At 37.3% G+C, this 18003-nt stretch overlaps 1 protein-coding gene across 1 annotated transcript in view; it reads right to left on the reverse strand.

Moving 5' to 3' along the window:
* LOC136874332 (cell adhesion molecule Dscam2) overlaps positions 1–18003 on the reverse strand; it is a 1095748-nt gene that overhangs the window by 179768 nt on the left and 897977 nt on the right. Inside the window, exons 11-13 of the mRNA XM_068227756.1 lie at positions 13171–13290; positions 5565–5738; positions 3054–3204 (exon numbers count right to left, since the gene is read on the reverse strand). Of these exons, the coding sequence (XP_068083857.1) occupies positions 3054–3204; positions 5565–5738; positions 13171–13290 (445 nt within the window). The remainder of the gene's footprint in view (positions 1–3053; positions 3205–5564; positions 5739–13170; positions 13291–18003) is intronic.

An 18003-nucleotide genomic window follows, 5' to 3' on the forward strand; every position in this document is an offset into this window, starting at 1 on the left:
AATCCATAAAGAGAGTTCTTCATCTTCAAATACTTGGTGCTTATCTAAGATAAAATTCTAAAATAGTTTAATTGTATAAAGTCCACCTGTTCAATACAAGTTTGCTATTTAATAAACAGTCTGTCTAAAATGCTACATAGGACATGTTTCGATCTAGCCTAGAGGTCATCTTCAGCCTTTCATCTTTACCTCTAGGCCTAGGGGGTGGCCTAGAATGAGATGGAGGAGTTCTGTTGTGGACTGTATTGCAAATAGAGGAGTCAATAGCAATAAAGTACTAGAAGGAATGGTGGAAAGATTGAGTGAGGTGGAGGGCTTTGGTACACTACCCTACCCAGAGAGAATCTGGAAAAGGGAATGAGGGAATGTACGAAGAAGAAGAAGAAGAAGAAGAGGAAGAAGAAGAAGAAGAAGAAGAAGAAGAAGAACCAGACTGAAGTTGATTAGTTGCAAGTTCATAGTTTTGACTAGCATTATAACACTGCAAGCCAATGGCGTTTGAATATACTATAACCTTGCTTGCTTGTTGTTTAAAGTGGCCTAACATTGTACTGGAACCTCCAAGGGAACTAAACAGCCAATGAATGTCCAACCCTTGTCTCGTTTCTCTATGATGTTGGGTATGAAGTGAGATGAATCTAACTAACTAATGAACTAAGCAGTCCCAAGCTAATTCAAATGTGTCTACCATCAGGTGATCACGTGATTCTCAACCATCTCTAGGCCTCATTCAATTGTTGAATTGAAGAATAGAAGAAGTTTTAATTCAGTATATACAACCCAGGTCGCCTATGGGCGTCAACTCTAAAGACCTGACTTGTCACTTCTCTCCCTACCAGTTTAAAAAGTTAATGATTTTTAACTGATATTGGGACTGAAGGTTTTTCATTTAAGGTATCAATAATGGAAATCTGTTCAGTAGTTATCACACAGTTTGTATTTCTTAGAGGAACAATTTTATTTTTACCGATTTCCTGGAATTCATTAGATATTCAATGCTTTATACAGTATATACTTGCTCACTTTAGGACCTTGATATGATTTTATCTAAGGTGATAGGGAAAAGACAAATAAGTCAAGAAGTTACCAAAATGAGTTAACAGTACCTGGGGTTAGAAGGCCATGTATCAACCAATCACTATTGATCTGCATTTAGGGCAGTCGCCCAGGTGGCAGATTCCCTATCTGTTGTTTTCCTAGCCTTTTCTTAAATGATTGCAAAGAAATTGGAAATTTATTGAACATCTCCCTTGGTAAGTTATTCCAATCCCTAACTCCCTTTCCTACAAACAAATTGGCTTTTAGCGCCGGGAGTGTCCGAGGACATGTTTCTTTTGGTAAAAACAGAACAAGCTCTGATTTTAAAAGGCGATATGAGACTTGATCAAAATGGGTAGGTCAACAGCCATTTTTTTGGTAGGGAGAGAAATGACAAGTCAGGTCTTTAGAGTTGACGCCCATAGGCGACCCGCACGTCGTGATGAAGATGAAATGATGATGAAAACGACACATACACCCAGCCCTCATGCCAGCAAAATTAACCAATGATGGTTAAATTTCCTGACCCTACCGGTAATCGAATCCGGGACCCCTGTGGCCAAAGGCCAACACGCTAATCATTTAGTCATGGAACCAGACTCTTTTGTCGTAAATCACTCGGAACAAATTGAGCTGCTTTTCTTTGGATTTTTTTCAGTTCTTGAATCAAGAAATCCTGGTGAGGGTCCCATGCACTGCAACCATACTCTAGTTGGGATCTTACCAGAGACTTATATCCCCTCTCCTTTACATCCCTACTGAAACCTTAAATACCCTCATAACCACGTGCAGAGATATGTACCTTTTATTTACCATCATATTCATGTGATTACCCCAATGAAGATCTTTCCTTATATTAAGACCTAGGTAGCTACAATGATCTCCAAAAGGAACTTTCACCCCATCAATGCAGTAATTAAAACTGAGAGGACTTTTCCTATTTGTGAAACTCACAAACCTGACTTTTAACCCCGTTTATCATAATACCATTGCCTACTGTGCATCTCACAACATTATCGAGGTCATTTTGCAGTTGCTCACAATCTTGTAACTTATATAATCTTTCTTTTGGTAAAAACAAAACAAGCTCTGATTTTAAAAGGCGACATGAGACTTGATCAAACTGGGTAGGTCAACAGCCATTTTTTTTCGTAGAGAGAGAAGTGACAAGTCAACTCATCTGCTTAAGACCACATCAACAAATTTCCAAATTGATCATGAGCAGAAAAGTCAAAGACCTGTCTCAGGCTAGCAATCAGCCAAACCAGCAAGTAAACACCATGGAGTTTGATCATCATTGTTCCAAACTTTGTTCTAGATCTCATTATTTCAGTTTTATTCAATTGATGATGTTTATGATAAAACACAACTGATAGACTGGGAGGAGAATAAAGTTTTAAAATTACTTCTAATAGAGATTCTACAAGGTGCTACACGTTTGGCTTCCAACTGTGTCTACAAACTTCCTGTCTTTGTGAATCACCAAGTGAATGGACTAGATAGTACAGGCCGCATAACTATGAGCTTGCAATTGAAAGATGGTTTTCCGTGGTTTCCCATTTCCACTGGGGCTATACTTTAATGCGATGTATGAAAAATCAATATTGGGACTTTAATGTCCAAATTATCTGAATGTGATATAAACGATGGCATGCTTGAAGAACAGAAGACGTGTTTAGAAATACCACCTACAGCCCACAGAAATAAAAACAAGTCAGCTTAGCGTGATGCGTCAAAAGAAGATAAGTCATGTAACTATATTTTACAAAATAACTTTTGTTTGTAGACACACCTAATATGGGTACAGAAATTATATCAAAAGAACTGAGCGGCTTGAAGGTATTTTTGTGACATTTTTGTGGAGATAAACAGTTTTCCCCTCTTCTGAAAATTTGTGTTTTATGACTTATTCACTTTTTCCCTACCACCTAGATACTGTAGACCTACAGTATATGGTATATATACAGGATATTCTGGTGGTAGGCAGATGAAATAAATTAGATAAATTTTCTGACCTGTAATTAGATGATGGACTGAGTTCCAACTTGCCTCCTCTTAACCAGATCACGTTAATTGGCTTGTCTCCATTTACATCACATTGCAGAGAGGCTGTGTCACCTTTTTTGACTGTCACAATACGAGAAGGAGCCGAAAAGTAGGGAGAGGCTGTAAAAATCAAATAATGAAAACAATTAGTATCTTAGTACAACTTATGATTAAATTAACTCACAGAAACATTCACAGAAAGTAAACATAATGGCAATCATTAAAAGTAATGAAAAGGACCGACCGACCGACCGACTTAAGGCAGGGATTGTAAAGAGGACTGAAAAAGGGGTTGAATTCTTTTTATGGGGATACTTATGTATCAAAAGCTGTAGTTGTTACAAACATGAACATTTGTATTTGGAATCTTCTTTTAAAATAAAGAATCGTGTATTTTTTTGTTTGCGGAAAATCCACTTAAGGGGGTGAGGTGGGTGAAAAGAAGTGAAGAAAATGTTGAATTCTTTTTACGAGGATGCTTATATATCAAATACTGAAGGTGTTACTGACATGAAAAATTGGTGTTTGGAATCTCCTTTAAAAATAAAGGAACAGGTATTCTTTTGTTTTCAGAAAATCCAATTGGGGAGGCGGGTAAATGAATTTAAAAATGTGTTGAATTCTTTGTATGAGAATACTTATAACTAATAAATGAAGGATGTCACGGACATGAAAATTGGTGTTTGGAATCTCCTTTAAAAATTAAATACAGTATTTTGGGGGAGGGGAAGATCAACTTAAGAGGGTGTAAAAGGAGTAAAATTTTTATGAGGATACAAATAAGAAGTGGACTTATAACAATACACCCTTAATGGGTTTTGACTGGGGGCTTAAGGAATGATGACAAAAGTATGCATTTATATGAAATTGTTTGAATTACGAAGTTAAAATTTCAAATGATATCATAGGTGTTAAATAACAGAAGGTTTGAAACAAATTAACCCCTCGGAGAGTTAAATGGGGGTTAAGATCTGAAAACAAATATATTCATTCCTTCCTCCGAGACGGTTTAACGTATGAAGACAAAATTCCAAATAGCAGTATATATTTTAAATCCTAGGTGTGAAATAGGAAATATTTTAAACGTTCCACCACTAAAGTGGTAAATGAGATCAGCTCCATAAATGAAGTTATTCATCCCTCCAAATCCATTTGATGTAATTTTATGAGAAGGGTCTTCTTTTATGTCCTAGGTGTAATATATTGTATACTTCAAAATATTTCTCCCCTGAGGAGTTTAGATGTTGGTTGACTCCCTGAAACACAACATCCATTCTTCCGAAACCATTTCAGGCACAAACTTTTTTAAAAAATGAAGGGTGCTCTTCTATATCCTAGATGTTAATAGATATTTAAAAACATTCACCCTTAAAAAATTATTTATTCCTCCATTACTGTTCGACGTACAAAATCAAAATTTCACATGTTGGTCGCTTTTATGTCCTAGATGTTAAATAAGATAGGGTTTAAAACATTCAAATTTTTCCATATGGGGTTCAAATGAGTGTTAGATCAGGAAATCATTCCCCCAAAACGGTTTGATGTACGAACTGAGGGCGTATTTTACAGGCTCAGCTTACAATGGACTCTCCAAAATATAAAACTTTGAATAATGACTTTCAGTTTTAAACCGCAGCAAAGTGTGGGTATCTTGCTAGTACATACTTGATAAAGTTCGAAGAATGTTCTCAAAATGTTGGAGCTCAATTGCTTTCTTGCTCTGTTGTATTGAAGATAAAATTGTTGAACACACGTAATAGTTCCATTAAAAGTTTGATGATCAAGTTCTCCTTATGCTGGCGTGATGGTGTATTGTTAATAATTCTTAGTTAAGAGCTTATGAGGCAGGCGGAATATTTGATTGTAAGTGCACAAAAGGAGAAAGGTTGTGCCGTAGTTGAATATTCGTCCTCGTCTGCCCCAGAGAGGTGAGGAGGCTCAATGCATGTGTTACAGCTGACTGAATATGGACATTTTAAGAACATTCTTAGAATTTTATCATGTATTTTAATTTGACGTATTCGGTAACCCGAATCGTATTTTAATGTGTATTTGTGACCTTGTCTATTGTACTTATCTTACAAGAATTTATGGCTGATGATGTCCAAAAAGGAGGAGGAAACATATCCCGACACTTGTTAATGTCACCCTAATTAAACAACATTTTTCACTTTTGTAAAGTTGGAACCTTTGATTGAACCCTTAAAAAGTATACTATTGACAATATGGGCTTTGCAATGAAATTCATTTTATGCAGAAACATACACATACAATAGTGTACCCATAAGAAGACATGACCAAAACAAGTCACATATGATAACAACCTCAAAATCATCATTTTACCATTTACAATAGTTTACCTCTAATTTCCAGATATGTGGGCCTATTTGTATGGATTGACTAAACAATATTTTACCAATTTTGCACTTCTGAACAGTTAATACGAGTACTTAAACAATAGGTATACTGGTAGCACTTACAGTTAACTTTAACCTGCACAACCTTTCCAATTCCTGTACCAATACCATTTGTGGCTTGGCACAAGTAGAATCCCTCCCTGTCTTCCTTAACATTTTGCAGAAGCAGTGATCCATTACTGAGGAGCTTTGTGTAAACTCTCTCACGAATCTCCTCGTATTCGCCCGACTTGCTTCCTAGAGATAGAGAGAGAAAGTAAAACATTAGACATGTTTGTTATTGCAACAATTTTAATAAAATCATTAATACTATAATACTACCTATAGGAAACAGTTTACCTCACATTCAAAAATGAAGATTCAATTTTGAATATTTGTCTTCTCTTTAAGATATTTGCAAAATACACCGAAATATATGAAAATGGAAGTTTCCCCTGGTGGACTAACAAGGAAACCTTTCCTTCTGCTAATCTCCGATCTGATTGAGATTTGGTACGACGACTTCAGAAGGAATATTTTATTCAGCCATATCAAAATTGGATGCCCAGTCGTATATTTAGCACTTGTTTTGTCATGTCAAAGGTTGCTCATTTAACACTAGAACCGCCGGAGCGGTCAAAATGACCGCTACACATTTTCAAAGTCTTATTTTGACCACATTTTTTGTCCTATTGTAAAGAGCTTCAGTGACTTTTCCTGATTACCGGTCAGAATCATCCGTATTAAATTTAATTAATTTTGCGTCATTGGATAGGACGTAGGTAACGAGTATACCTAGAACCGCCGGAGCGGTCATTTTGACCGCTGTATTGATTATCATAATAAAATGTGTTAGAACATGTGCTTATTCCTCTGGTTGAGATAAAATTTGTTTATAATTATTCTCCCTGCAATAATGTAAGCACAAGAATGAAACTCTGATAGTCTATGCATGGTCATTGTTCAATTTCCTCTTCATTCATTTATTGAAAGGCGGCTACGAGGGCTAATGGTTCACTCTCCTCTGAGAGTAGCGAACATTCTTCCGCTCTCACAATCCCCTTCAAGGCCTCCCTCACCCCTACTCTTACGGTGAGCCAATCACAACCTTGGGACAACTGTCCACTAATCTCTCTCGGCAGTCTGGAGCCACAGCTTCGTCAGCTTGTCACAGACCATGGCTCGTAGACCACCGACCCTTACCGATGAAGAATTACTCACTCTACTGCATGACATTCCAGATGATATGTCTGAAGTTGAATGTGACCCAGATGTAGAGGACCTACAAGAAGAAGCTGCGGATGAAGATTACTACTAACCAAGTGTCCATTCTGAAAGCAGTGATTCGGATGATGCCGAATACCAAATTGTTGAACCAGGTAAGTTACAGTAATGATATACGTTATCTTGATGTCAACATATCAACTTTGCTACTGAAATTCTACATTTAGACTGCAATTATGCCTGGTATAGGCCGAGAACTGAAAGCTATCAATTGTTCTATTACAGCAGCAGAAAATGTAGTACGAAAAGCTGGAAATAAGAGGGGACGAATCAACACAAGCCTCCCAGGAACAAGTAATACGTTACTAGGTACAGACGGCATCACGGAGTGGACTGTAGGAGAGTTTGGGAAGACTACACCTGGCAGGATGGCTTGTCACAACATCTTGAAAGAAAATCCAGGACCTACTCCATATTCAAAGCGGCATGTTTCTGACGACAGTGTAGCAAGTGCATGGCGTCTTGTTATTGATGAGTCTATATTGAAACACATCAAACACTGTACGGAAACGGAAGCAAATCGTGTTCTAGATAATGAATTGTGGAGTGTAAGTTTAGAAAAACTGGAGGCATTCATTGCCTTAGTGTATGCTCGTGGTGTTCTTGGAGCCAGTAACATTGAACTTGATGAATTCTGGTCTAAAAAGTGGGGGCCACCATTCTTCAGTGAAACAATGGGGAGGAATTGTTTTCGAGAAATTCAAAGATTTTTGCGTTTCGACGTCAGAACTACAGGATCAGAACGTTTGAAGACTGATAAATTTGTGTTAGTATCAAAAGTATGGAACAAATTCATTGAAAATTGTCAATTGACTTATATTCCAGGTGAAAATCTGACGGCTGATGAGCAGCTTTTCCCAAGCAAGCAAGGTGTCCATTCTTACAGTACATGCCGAACAAACCAGATAAATTTGGAATTAAGTTTCGGCTTCTTGTGGACGTTGACTCAAAGTTTCTGTGCAATGGATTTCCTTACCTAGGAAAATACGATCTCAGAGGACGTGACGAGACTCTTCCCGAAAGTGTAGTAATGAAGTTGATGGAACCATTTCAAAAGAAGGGGCGAAACGTGACTACAGACAATTTTTTACAACAGTGAAACTTGATAAGAAGTTGAAAAGTAATGGTACGAGTATTGTTGGAACCATTAGACGATCAAGGAGAGAAATACGTAAAGCTGTGAAGGCTATGAAAGCTAGTCTTTATGACTCAACTCTCCTGAAACATTCCAATGACACACTTACTGTTTATCAAGGTAAACGAAACAAGAACATCCTTCTATACAGTACTTTGCACTCAGAATTTGAAATTCAAGCTCATCCCAAAAGGATTCCCGAAACAGTAGACTTCCACAACAATACAAAATATGGTGTGGACGTGGTGGATCAAATGGGAAGAAAATATACTGTTCGATCCGCTACCCGAAGATGGCCTGTTCATGTATTTCATAATATTCTTGACTTGGCAGCTATCAATTCCTGGATCATTTTCAAAAAAGTGACCGGGAAGAAGATCAGTCGCCAAAATTACATCCTGAAGCTAGCAGAGGAGCTTCGTATGGGGTACATAGAATCGAAACCTAAGTATGTGGAAAGAGAACCCGAATTTAGGGAGCCTGTGGAAGGAAATGTAGAGAGGAGGCAATGCAAAATGAAGAAATGCAGGAATAAGACAAATTTTACCTGAAGAAAGTGCAAACAGCGAGTGTGTGGTTCTCGTTCAAAGGACATAACTAAGGTCGTGGTATGTAGTTCCTGCTGCTAAAGACGCAGAATTGCATCAGCGTATGCAAATACACTAAAGGAAAAGAAAGATAGTGTTTCAAAAATATGGTGTGGTACGTGGATTTGGCAAACATATTTCAGGTCATAAATTACACCAAAATTAAATGTTACAGTAATTTTCTTTTCTGTTAATGTGTAATAACTATTTTACAGTTTAGACTAAAAGAATTTGAAGTAAAAGCAATGTTTGTTTATTAGATAAGTGTGTTTTAGAGAAACATATCTGTGTTTGTAATAAATTAGGAAAATATTACATTTGCAATACAATGAAATAATTTGTTTCTTTTCTGCTTTAGATCCCATAATTAATGTTTTATAAACTTAGTAACACATATTTGAAAGTATGACAATGAGTTACTATACGTATTTAGAATAAAAATTATAATTCCAATACAGCGGTCAAAATGACCGCATCGGCGGTTCTAGGTATACAATATGTTCCGGCGGTTCTAGTGTTAAGCATTGCATAGTCAGGAGTAGCGGCGGGGTGGCCGGCCGGCCGGTTCACGTGTCATGGTCTCACTCCTCCTCTCTTACACACACATACACATTACTTCCCTAGCCTCGTTAATCACTGGCACTATGCAGTGAATGGGACCGCACAGTCCTGCATACATAGTATGTAAACACCAATACTCTATCGTGTAAGGAAAACAACAATTATTGCCGTAGTTAACATTTTTAAATGGTGGATTAATGTCGCATTAAGATATCAAAGGTTTTCTGCGATGCACCGATAAGAAAGTGTTAGGATTGGGAAGGAAGCAGCCCTGGCCTTAGTTAAGGTACAGCCTTAGCATTTGCCTGGTGTCCCATTTGCCTTGTGGAGTTGCAGTGATTGCCAAGGTTAGGGAAGCAATGTGTGTGCGTGCGCAAGAGAAAGAACGAGAGCATGACACCTGAACTGGCTACCCACTCCACCTGTACCTACTTCCTGCCACTATTCCTGTCTATGCTGTGCTTAAATAAGCAAACTTTGACACCACGAAACAGGTACTAAATATACAGCTGGGCATCTAATTTTGATATGGATTAGTTATTTATTTAGCATATGACATTAAAAATTAAAAACACACAATCACAAATTAAATATACAGTACACTATGTAGGTTACAATTTCACCATCAAGCTCTGCAAATAGTCTATACAAGAAGGATTTGGGTCAAGAAAGTCTTTTGGACTACCCTGATAAGCACTCAGGGGGCACTGTTCCACTATATGACAAACTGTTTGTTTAGGGGCACCGCAGCTTAATAAAGGATTCCTACTGAAGTTGTTGTACCAAATCTCAATCAGATAGGAGATGAGCAGAAGGAAAGGTTTCCTTATAAGTATCCCACTTATCAGTACCATAAAATAGAGATAATTTGGATGAGGGTTTGACTTTGGGAAAATATTTGCTTCATTTTCTTACTATGGATCTATGCTGATCTAGGATGCATTTTTGTTATCCTGCCATTTGTCAGCCAAGGTTCATAGTATTACTGCCATAATGCTATTTTTTTTGGATTGTCAGCACTTTTGCACTCTTCCATTGATGAGAGAGTTTGATTATTGTATCCCATGATACTGATTGTACTGTGAACTTTCACACTGTCAGAAAATATGAATTGAAATAGATTGCTTTTTAGGGCTTTATATGAACTGATGTTCTGTTAGGATCAACTTGCATTAGTTTGAGCAACATACATTCGTGAACAACATCTCTGTGGCAGTTTTCCTAATTAGGGTGGTTGTGCAGGATTACTTCAGACAATGTTGCAAGAATATAAGCACGGTCCATTGTAATTACAGTGTGGATATACTTGATAAACCTGTTAAATAGAGACAGGATGGATGACTCACACAGAAAAAAAGCTGTGGAGAAGTATGGGATTATTCGTTCAACCCTTGAGAGCAAAGTTAACAAGATAAACCCAAAGAGCCTAGGCAGGCAATCTGTCTTGAATGTAAGGGAGAAAAATATGCTGAAATGAAATAAAAAAGTATGCTAATGGTTGGAATTTTGAAAGCTGTATGTTGGGGGTTTCCTTTTACCCTTTTGGACATAAAATACCGAAGGAGAAGAATTTCAGTGGTAACCTTCCAGGAGAGGAAAAGCAGGAGGCTGTGTTGTCAGTAGAGCCAAGTGAAAACACCCTTTATCATTTATTTCCTCATTCCAAGTACCCTCCTGCCATTGTTCCCACCTGTTTATACCAGCAATCATTCTCACTACTTTTATGTCTGTCATCAGCGCCCATATGGCAGCTGTAAGGAGGGGGGGGGGGGCGGCAGACCTGGGGGTACGTAGTATTTTTAATATTTTGGAAGATAAATGGCAACTTACATTCTGTGGTAGAATGGGCCACGGTGTTCCCTGCCTGTTGATGGGGAAGGGTACTACCGCTTCTACGTAATAATGACTTTTAAATCATTTTCTTGAAAGGAAAACACCTGACTACACTAGATTTTTGCCCCCACCTTGTCCCCAGGTATGGGCGCCCCTGATGTCTGTTACTTCTATCTTATGAATAAGATATTCTGAGCCCACCCAGCTTTCATTCCCGTAAAACAAAGTTGGTCTAAAAACAGACCAATGTAAAGATAGTCTTGACTAGGAGGTGAATTCCCTCTTACACAATGCTGTTGATTGCAACTGTGAGCTCACTGCATTAGCTTTACTGCACCTTAATTCAATCTCAATTACTATACTACCAACCTGGGAGAACACAAATCCTAAATACTTGAAATTACCAACCTGTTACAGCTTTGTATCCCCAATCTGACATTCAGTTCTCTTAGATTTCTTACCTACTGACATCAATTTAGTCTTAGAAAGGCTAGTTTTTATACAATACTCATTGTACCTATTTTCAAGTTCTTTCAAGTTTTTGGCACAAGTTACCATTAAGACCAAGTCATCAGCATATGCCAAACTACTTACTACCTTTCCACCTAACTGAATCCCTCCCTGCCAATTAATACCTTTCAGCAGATGATCCATGTAAACTATGAACAACAAAGTTAAAAGAGTACAGCCATGTCTAACCCTTGTAAGTTTCTTGAACCAAGAACTCATTTTACCATCAGCTCTCATTGCAGCACAATTGTCAACATAAATGCCTCTTGTAGCATTTTTCAATTACTTGGTGCGTACTGAAAATCTAATCCTGACCGCCTCTCTGTTGTCTGAAACAACACAGGTTTTCATCCAACTTACTCTCAACCACTTATCGAACTCTTCCTTCCAAAATTCCAGTGAACACCTTGCTTGGTATATGGATCAATGAGATAACTTGCAAGGTGTTGCAATCCTTTCTGTTCCCTTGCTTTTAGATAGGTGCAATTACTGCTTTTGTCCAATCAAAAGGTCCCTTACTACCACTCCACGCTAATCTTATTACTCTATGAATTAAGATACAGATATAATTCTGTGACACATTTTTTTTTCACTGAAATGATATGCAGAAACTATTTCTTGTCTAGATCAACTTTTATGTAATTATGGTGAATAGAAATCAAGCACTGAGGAGAAATAATCATTACTTTAACATCAGAAAACTGCCTGAAATTCAGTTTGATTCTATGACACTTCGATAATCAATGATACAATCATCATTTATGAATCAGCTAGTGGACCTGAGCTTCTTCGCAGCATGCCTCATATATAGGTCAGATAACTCGTCTTGATATGCTTGTCACAAAGATATTGTTTTGCCTGCCCTTTTCAATAGTTTTATGAACATTTAATACCGGTAATGTAGTTTATGACACTTCTTTCAATACAATATTCTCTGTACTTTGACCATTTGGCCGCATCTGGATCTTAATATTTTCAAACGATCTTGCCCGAGAGAGTGCAACATACAATTGACCGTGGCTGAATACTGGTTCGGGTAAGTACGCTACCCATGTTTTCAAGGGTTTGTCCCTGAACTTTATTGATGGTCATCGACTTGATACCTTCCTGTATTACGTATGTAGACAGTTTTCTCTTAGCAGAATGTAAGTAATTAGGAACATTCTGCCATCTGTTGAGTATATTCAGAAGCTTGGGAAGGTCAGAGAATCAGAGTATCTAGCAGAGAATAGTATTCTTCCATCATCAGAGGAAGTGTATACTCTCTGGTTTGACAGGTAGTAATTAAACATGGCTGCATGGAATGACATTACTAAGAATGAAAATCACATAGATCAGAATATTAATGAAAGTGTTAGTTGCTAAGGAACCTGCTATGAACAGAATGTATTGCAGGGTAGGGTAAGCCTTTGCTTGCAATTACTGGAGTGATGATTTAGTAATTTGATTTTATGATTACTGTTGGCTGAAATTAGAGACCTATCATTGTCTCATGATTCATCGGCGGGTAATTCTGGAGAGAATAAAACAGAAATGAAGCAAATTGGTCCAGTAGAACGGATGGACGGACTTGCTAAATCTGTTTTGAGTAAACTCTTTTAATATATAGATAACTATTAGTTAGTGAGAGATATAAATATTCCAGCCAGGTTATTATCCCATAATTGAGAATATATATAGAACATAAAGATAAAATTGAGAATATGAAGATATTTTAGTAACTATATTTCAGTCCAGCATTTCATTTTATTCCTCCTGTTAGAAAAGTTTTATTAAATACCTGTTGCTTTCTTCCACACGACAGTTGGCTGGGGTACTCCTTGTGCTTGACAGTGCAGCATGACATGACGATTACGTTCTACGCTAACATCTGTTGGCTCCACCACCCAGCGAGGAGGAACTGCACAGCACAACCAAGTCTTTTTAGTGGCATGAAATTTACACTTAAATTGTAAGCTAGTCTGTTTAAAACCATGTACAGAAAAGAAAGCTTCAAATTTTTGTCCATCTATCTTTTCCAAACAGTGCATTAAATGCATGTATGTATGTATGTATGTATGTATGTATGTATGTATGTATGTGGATTTGACTCTGTTTTGCGTCCGGATACGCTTCGTGACGCTAACGCTATATGGAGGGATCTAACTGCTATTGCGTGTTTCTGTGGTGGTTGGTAGTGAAGGGTATTGTCTGAATATGAAGAAGAAAGTGTTGGCACAAACACAAACACCAGTCTCCAAGCCAGAAGAATTACTCACACATGATTAAAATCCCTGACCTAGACGGGAATCGAACCTTCAGCCAAAAAGTCAGACAACCTAGATATGTACTAGTTACATAATATTAATACATGCGAGTCATTGGGTGCTCCAAATTAAAATGTAAATACTGTAAAACTGCTTATTAATATGATAAATCTTCATTATTGTCAGCATAATTGCATCAGTTACATTGGAGTTTAAATATTTAGCTTTATTATCTCGTAGTGTCATGCGCGAGCTCTATTCTGCATGTCGTCAGAAACCCTTATGGTACTCCACAGCAACCGAGTGGTAAGTCCCAGCGTTACATGATTATGAATGAGCAGTGGAACACTAGAAGTTCAAAATACTCTGTTATGTCCTGTTTGTGATAATAACACTAAACTATTTCAATTTTGCAGTTAATGTTTAGAGTTTCACAAATAGGAAAAGTCCTTTGAGTTTTAATTACTGCGTTGATGGGGTGAAAGTTCCTTTTGGGGATCATTGTAAGTATCTAGGTGTTAATATAAGGAAAGATCTTCATTGGGGTAATCACATAAATGGAATTGTAAATAAAGGGTACAGATCTCTGCACATGGTTATGAGGGTGTTTAGGAGTTGTAGTAAGGATGTTAAGGAGAGGGCATATAAGTCTCTGGCAAGACCCCAACTAGAGTATCGTTCCAGTGTATGGGACCCTCACCAGGATTACCTGATTCAAGAACTGGAAAAAATCCAAAGAAAAGCAGCTCGATTTGTTCTGGGTGATTTCCAACAAAAGAGTAGCGTTACAAAAATGTTGCAAAGTTTGGGCTGGGAAGAACTGAGAGAAAGAAGGAGAGCTGCTCGACTAAGTGGTATGTGATACAATTCCTTTAGTTTTGCTAATTGCCACATTTTCAATACAATAAAAATATAGTATAAACTTACATATTTATTATGATGTTTATATGGTACATGTTTCGCTCCTTTTCATGAGCATCATCAGCCAAATTATCATTAATCTAAGATTGTATAAGATCATAAAACAATTCTTAGACTGAAGAAGATTTTAGACAAAAAGTGTTAGCTTAAGACATAGTTTTATTGTTGTGTGACTTTTAAAATGTTATAAGATTATCAATTAGTTTTATAGGAGCAATCTTGAACCAAAAGAATTGTTTTATGATCTTATACAATCTTAGATTAATGATAATTTGGCTGATGATGTTCATGAAAAGGAGCGAAACATGTACCATATAAACATCATAATAAATATGTAAGTTTATACTATATTTTTATTGTATTGAAAAGGTGGCAATTAGCAAAACTAAAGGAATTGTATCACAAGTAGATCTTCAATACGGACAAAGAAAATGAAGTTTATAACCTGCAATAAGTGGTATGTTCCGAGTTGTCAGCGGAGAGATGGCGTAGTAGATGAATAAGTTTGAGTGGCGTTTATAAAAGTAGGAAAGATCACAATATGAAGATAAAGTTGGAATTCAAGGGGACAAACTGGGGCAAATATTCATTTATAGGAAGGGGAGTTAGGGATTGGAATAACTTACCAAGGGAAATGTTCAATAAATTTCCAATTTCTTTGAAATCATTTAGGAAAAGGCTAGGAAAACAACAGATAGGGAATCTGCCACCTGGGCAACTGCCCTAAATGCAGATCAGTATTGATTGATTGATTGATTGATTGATTGATTGAGTGTTTTAAACACTACAGGTCTAGGATTATATGGGAAGCTGTGGAAATACGTAAAAATCCTAACAATTTCAAGAGGGACACTCGCTATCAATTAAGTAATATGTGGTTGCCAGCCATTAAGGATTTACATAGGTAGTTCTCTTCCCTCTCCTTTCTATATTGTTATTTTGTTTTGATGTTTTCAAAATTCGTATGTTGGTCATCACTAGTTGGTTCATTTCAAGCTATGTGTTATGTGTTAATGTCATAATTTCATAATGTGTGTACATTGGTTATGCCCCCCCCCCTCACCCCACCTCACCCCGTCTTACATCATTATTATCCATTGGTTTTCTTCACATACTTTATTTCCATTCTTCAGCTTTGTTCTATTCTGGTGTCCTTTTTTGCATTTTATTTTATTAGTTTTTATTTATTTATTTTACTACATTTGTTCACGATTCATCTAATGCCCTCTCTGATACTTCTCGCGCACACACGGTGTGATAGAACATCTTAATATTATCGTCAGCTCCCGCTTGGAGTGCTATGCCAGTGTACAGCGAGTCACCTGGTGATGAACGAGCGTACCACTACAGCTCCAACAGTAAAGCATTCTTAACTTCAAACCATGATTACTGTAGAAGAATTCCTCATGAACAGTTTAGATTTTCTTCTGAAGACACGGAGCAAGTTCTCTGTGAAACGTAAAGAGTTTCACCTTGCTTTCTTGACATGGCATAAGCCCAAAAGCCCACATCATGTCTACAAGTACGGGCCGTGAAAGCATCAATGTTAACATTAACTTTGTTTTGTTTGGCCATAAATTTAATACGAATTTACAAAAATCAACTGAAAATGAAACTAAAAAATACTGAAAAATTTCAAGAATTGCAAAATGTATGGAAAATTGTGAGTTAATGCATGTTGTAAAACATGTTTTGGTATTTTCTATAGTCAAACATCTAGATTTTGTAAAATTTAAATGTTATTGGGAAACCAATACCTTTTAGTGGAATAAATTAAGATTTCAGATGAGGAATTTAAATGCTCCACTTTTTACCAACAGTGTCCTTCAGTTCAGTTACTACAGATTATAGATTGAACAGAAGTGGCATTCCAGTGGCAGAGACATCCAACCGCAGGGAGTACTCTCTAAGAATCTCTAAGAATCAGAAGAGCCGACCCTGAATGATACTTGGGAATGTCCATTGTTGGCCAGAAACGAAGACGGAGAAAGCTACCAGTCATGGTGGGCTTTCTGTATACTCTGAATTTGTGCTTCTGGGTGTTGTATTTTGTAAAGTCTAGGAAGTTAATATATCTAATGAATTCAAACTCATCTTACTCCATAATATCAGGAATTGTTCTTGAAATTCAGAACAAATGATAACTGTAATCCCAGCGAGGAGTGTGGGGGGAAGGAAGAAAATATTGCCTCTAAGTAGGAATTGAAACAGTCCACCCATAAAAATTTTTTGTTAGTTTTCTTAGGCCTCAACCCTTGTAACATTAGTTTTCTTTTGAAAATATTTTATTTTCATATTAAGATATTATTCCGGCACCATATGCCATATGCCATTACAATCTGGCCATCATTTTAAGATAAGCTACTGTATGAGTATTTACAAGCTTTCTTGATAACAGCACACATTCATGCTATTAACTTCTGGCTTTCATTACAAGTATCCAAGAAAACTCAATAATGATGAAAATTCAAAAAACTACAGTACCGGTATTGTAGATAGATTTTAATACTCTTTCTATGGTATTGGTACTATTAACGTCATCGGCTGTAACTCGATCCGAGTATATATAACTTCTTCCTGCATAAAGTGAGCAGTTCAACTCAGTTTATGGATGTGTTTGCGATGACTACACAGACCACTCTTGGCATAAATCACATGAATGGATCCAGGAGGGCAGGTTCTAACTGACGGAACTTTCTTGCTTATTGCTTTACCTCTTGATGTCTGCGGCGTTCTCTTTTGAACAAGTTGAAAGCAGTGGATGTAATGTTTCATCACAGTGAATGGTCCACGGCACATTCTTCCCATATCTGTGTATTTATACCAGTTGTCTTCATGATCTGTTTCCGCTGGTCCTTAAAACACTTAAGAGGGGCTCCACGAGGTCTACTGCCAGAGCAAAATTTACCGTAAAGAGTTTGGTGGGGAAGCCTGGTATCACTCATGTGGTGAATATGGCCTAACCATCTCAGTTGATGAGTGATGAATGTTGCCTGAATGCTATTTAGCTGCGCTTTGTCGAAAACTTAATATTGAAGATGTATCTCATTTTTTGTTGGTGGAAGTGCTCAAGTTTTTGATATCACAGCGATAGTGTGTCCAAGTTTCACAGCCATACAGTAGTGTGGAAATGACGACAGCTTTGTACACCATGAGTTTGGTATGCAGTTTTAAGTCGTTATTCATGAAAACTCTGTGCATTAACTGTCCGAATGCTGCATGAGCAGCCCCAATTCTTTTATCAACATCTTGTTCGCAGGTACACCGTTTAGACAACATCCTTCCAAGATATGAAAAGTGATCAACCTGTTCCAGTGTTGTGTTTAAGATGGAGATACTGAACTCAGAAAGAGTTAATCCTGGGGCAGGTTGTGCAAGTACCTTCATTTTTTTTACATTAATGGCAAGACCAAAGTGATCACATGCAGTTTTAAAGCAGTTGACTG

This window comes from Anabrus simplex, chromosome 5 (assembly GCF_040414725.1).
Source record: "Anabrus simplex isolate iqAnaSimp1 chromosome 5, ASM4041472v1, whole genome shotgun sequence".
In the NCBI taxonomy this organism is placed as follows: domain Eukaryota; kingdom Metazoa; phylum Arthropoda; class Insecta; order Orthoptera; family Tettigoniidae; genus Anabrus; species Anabrus simplex.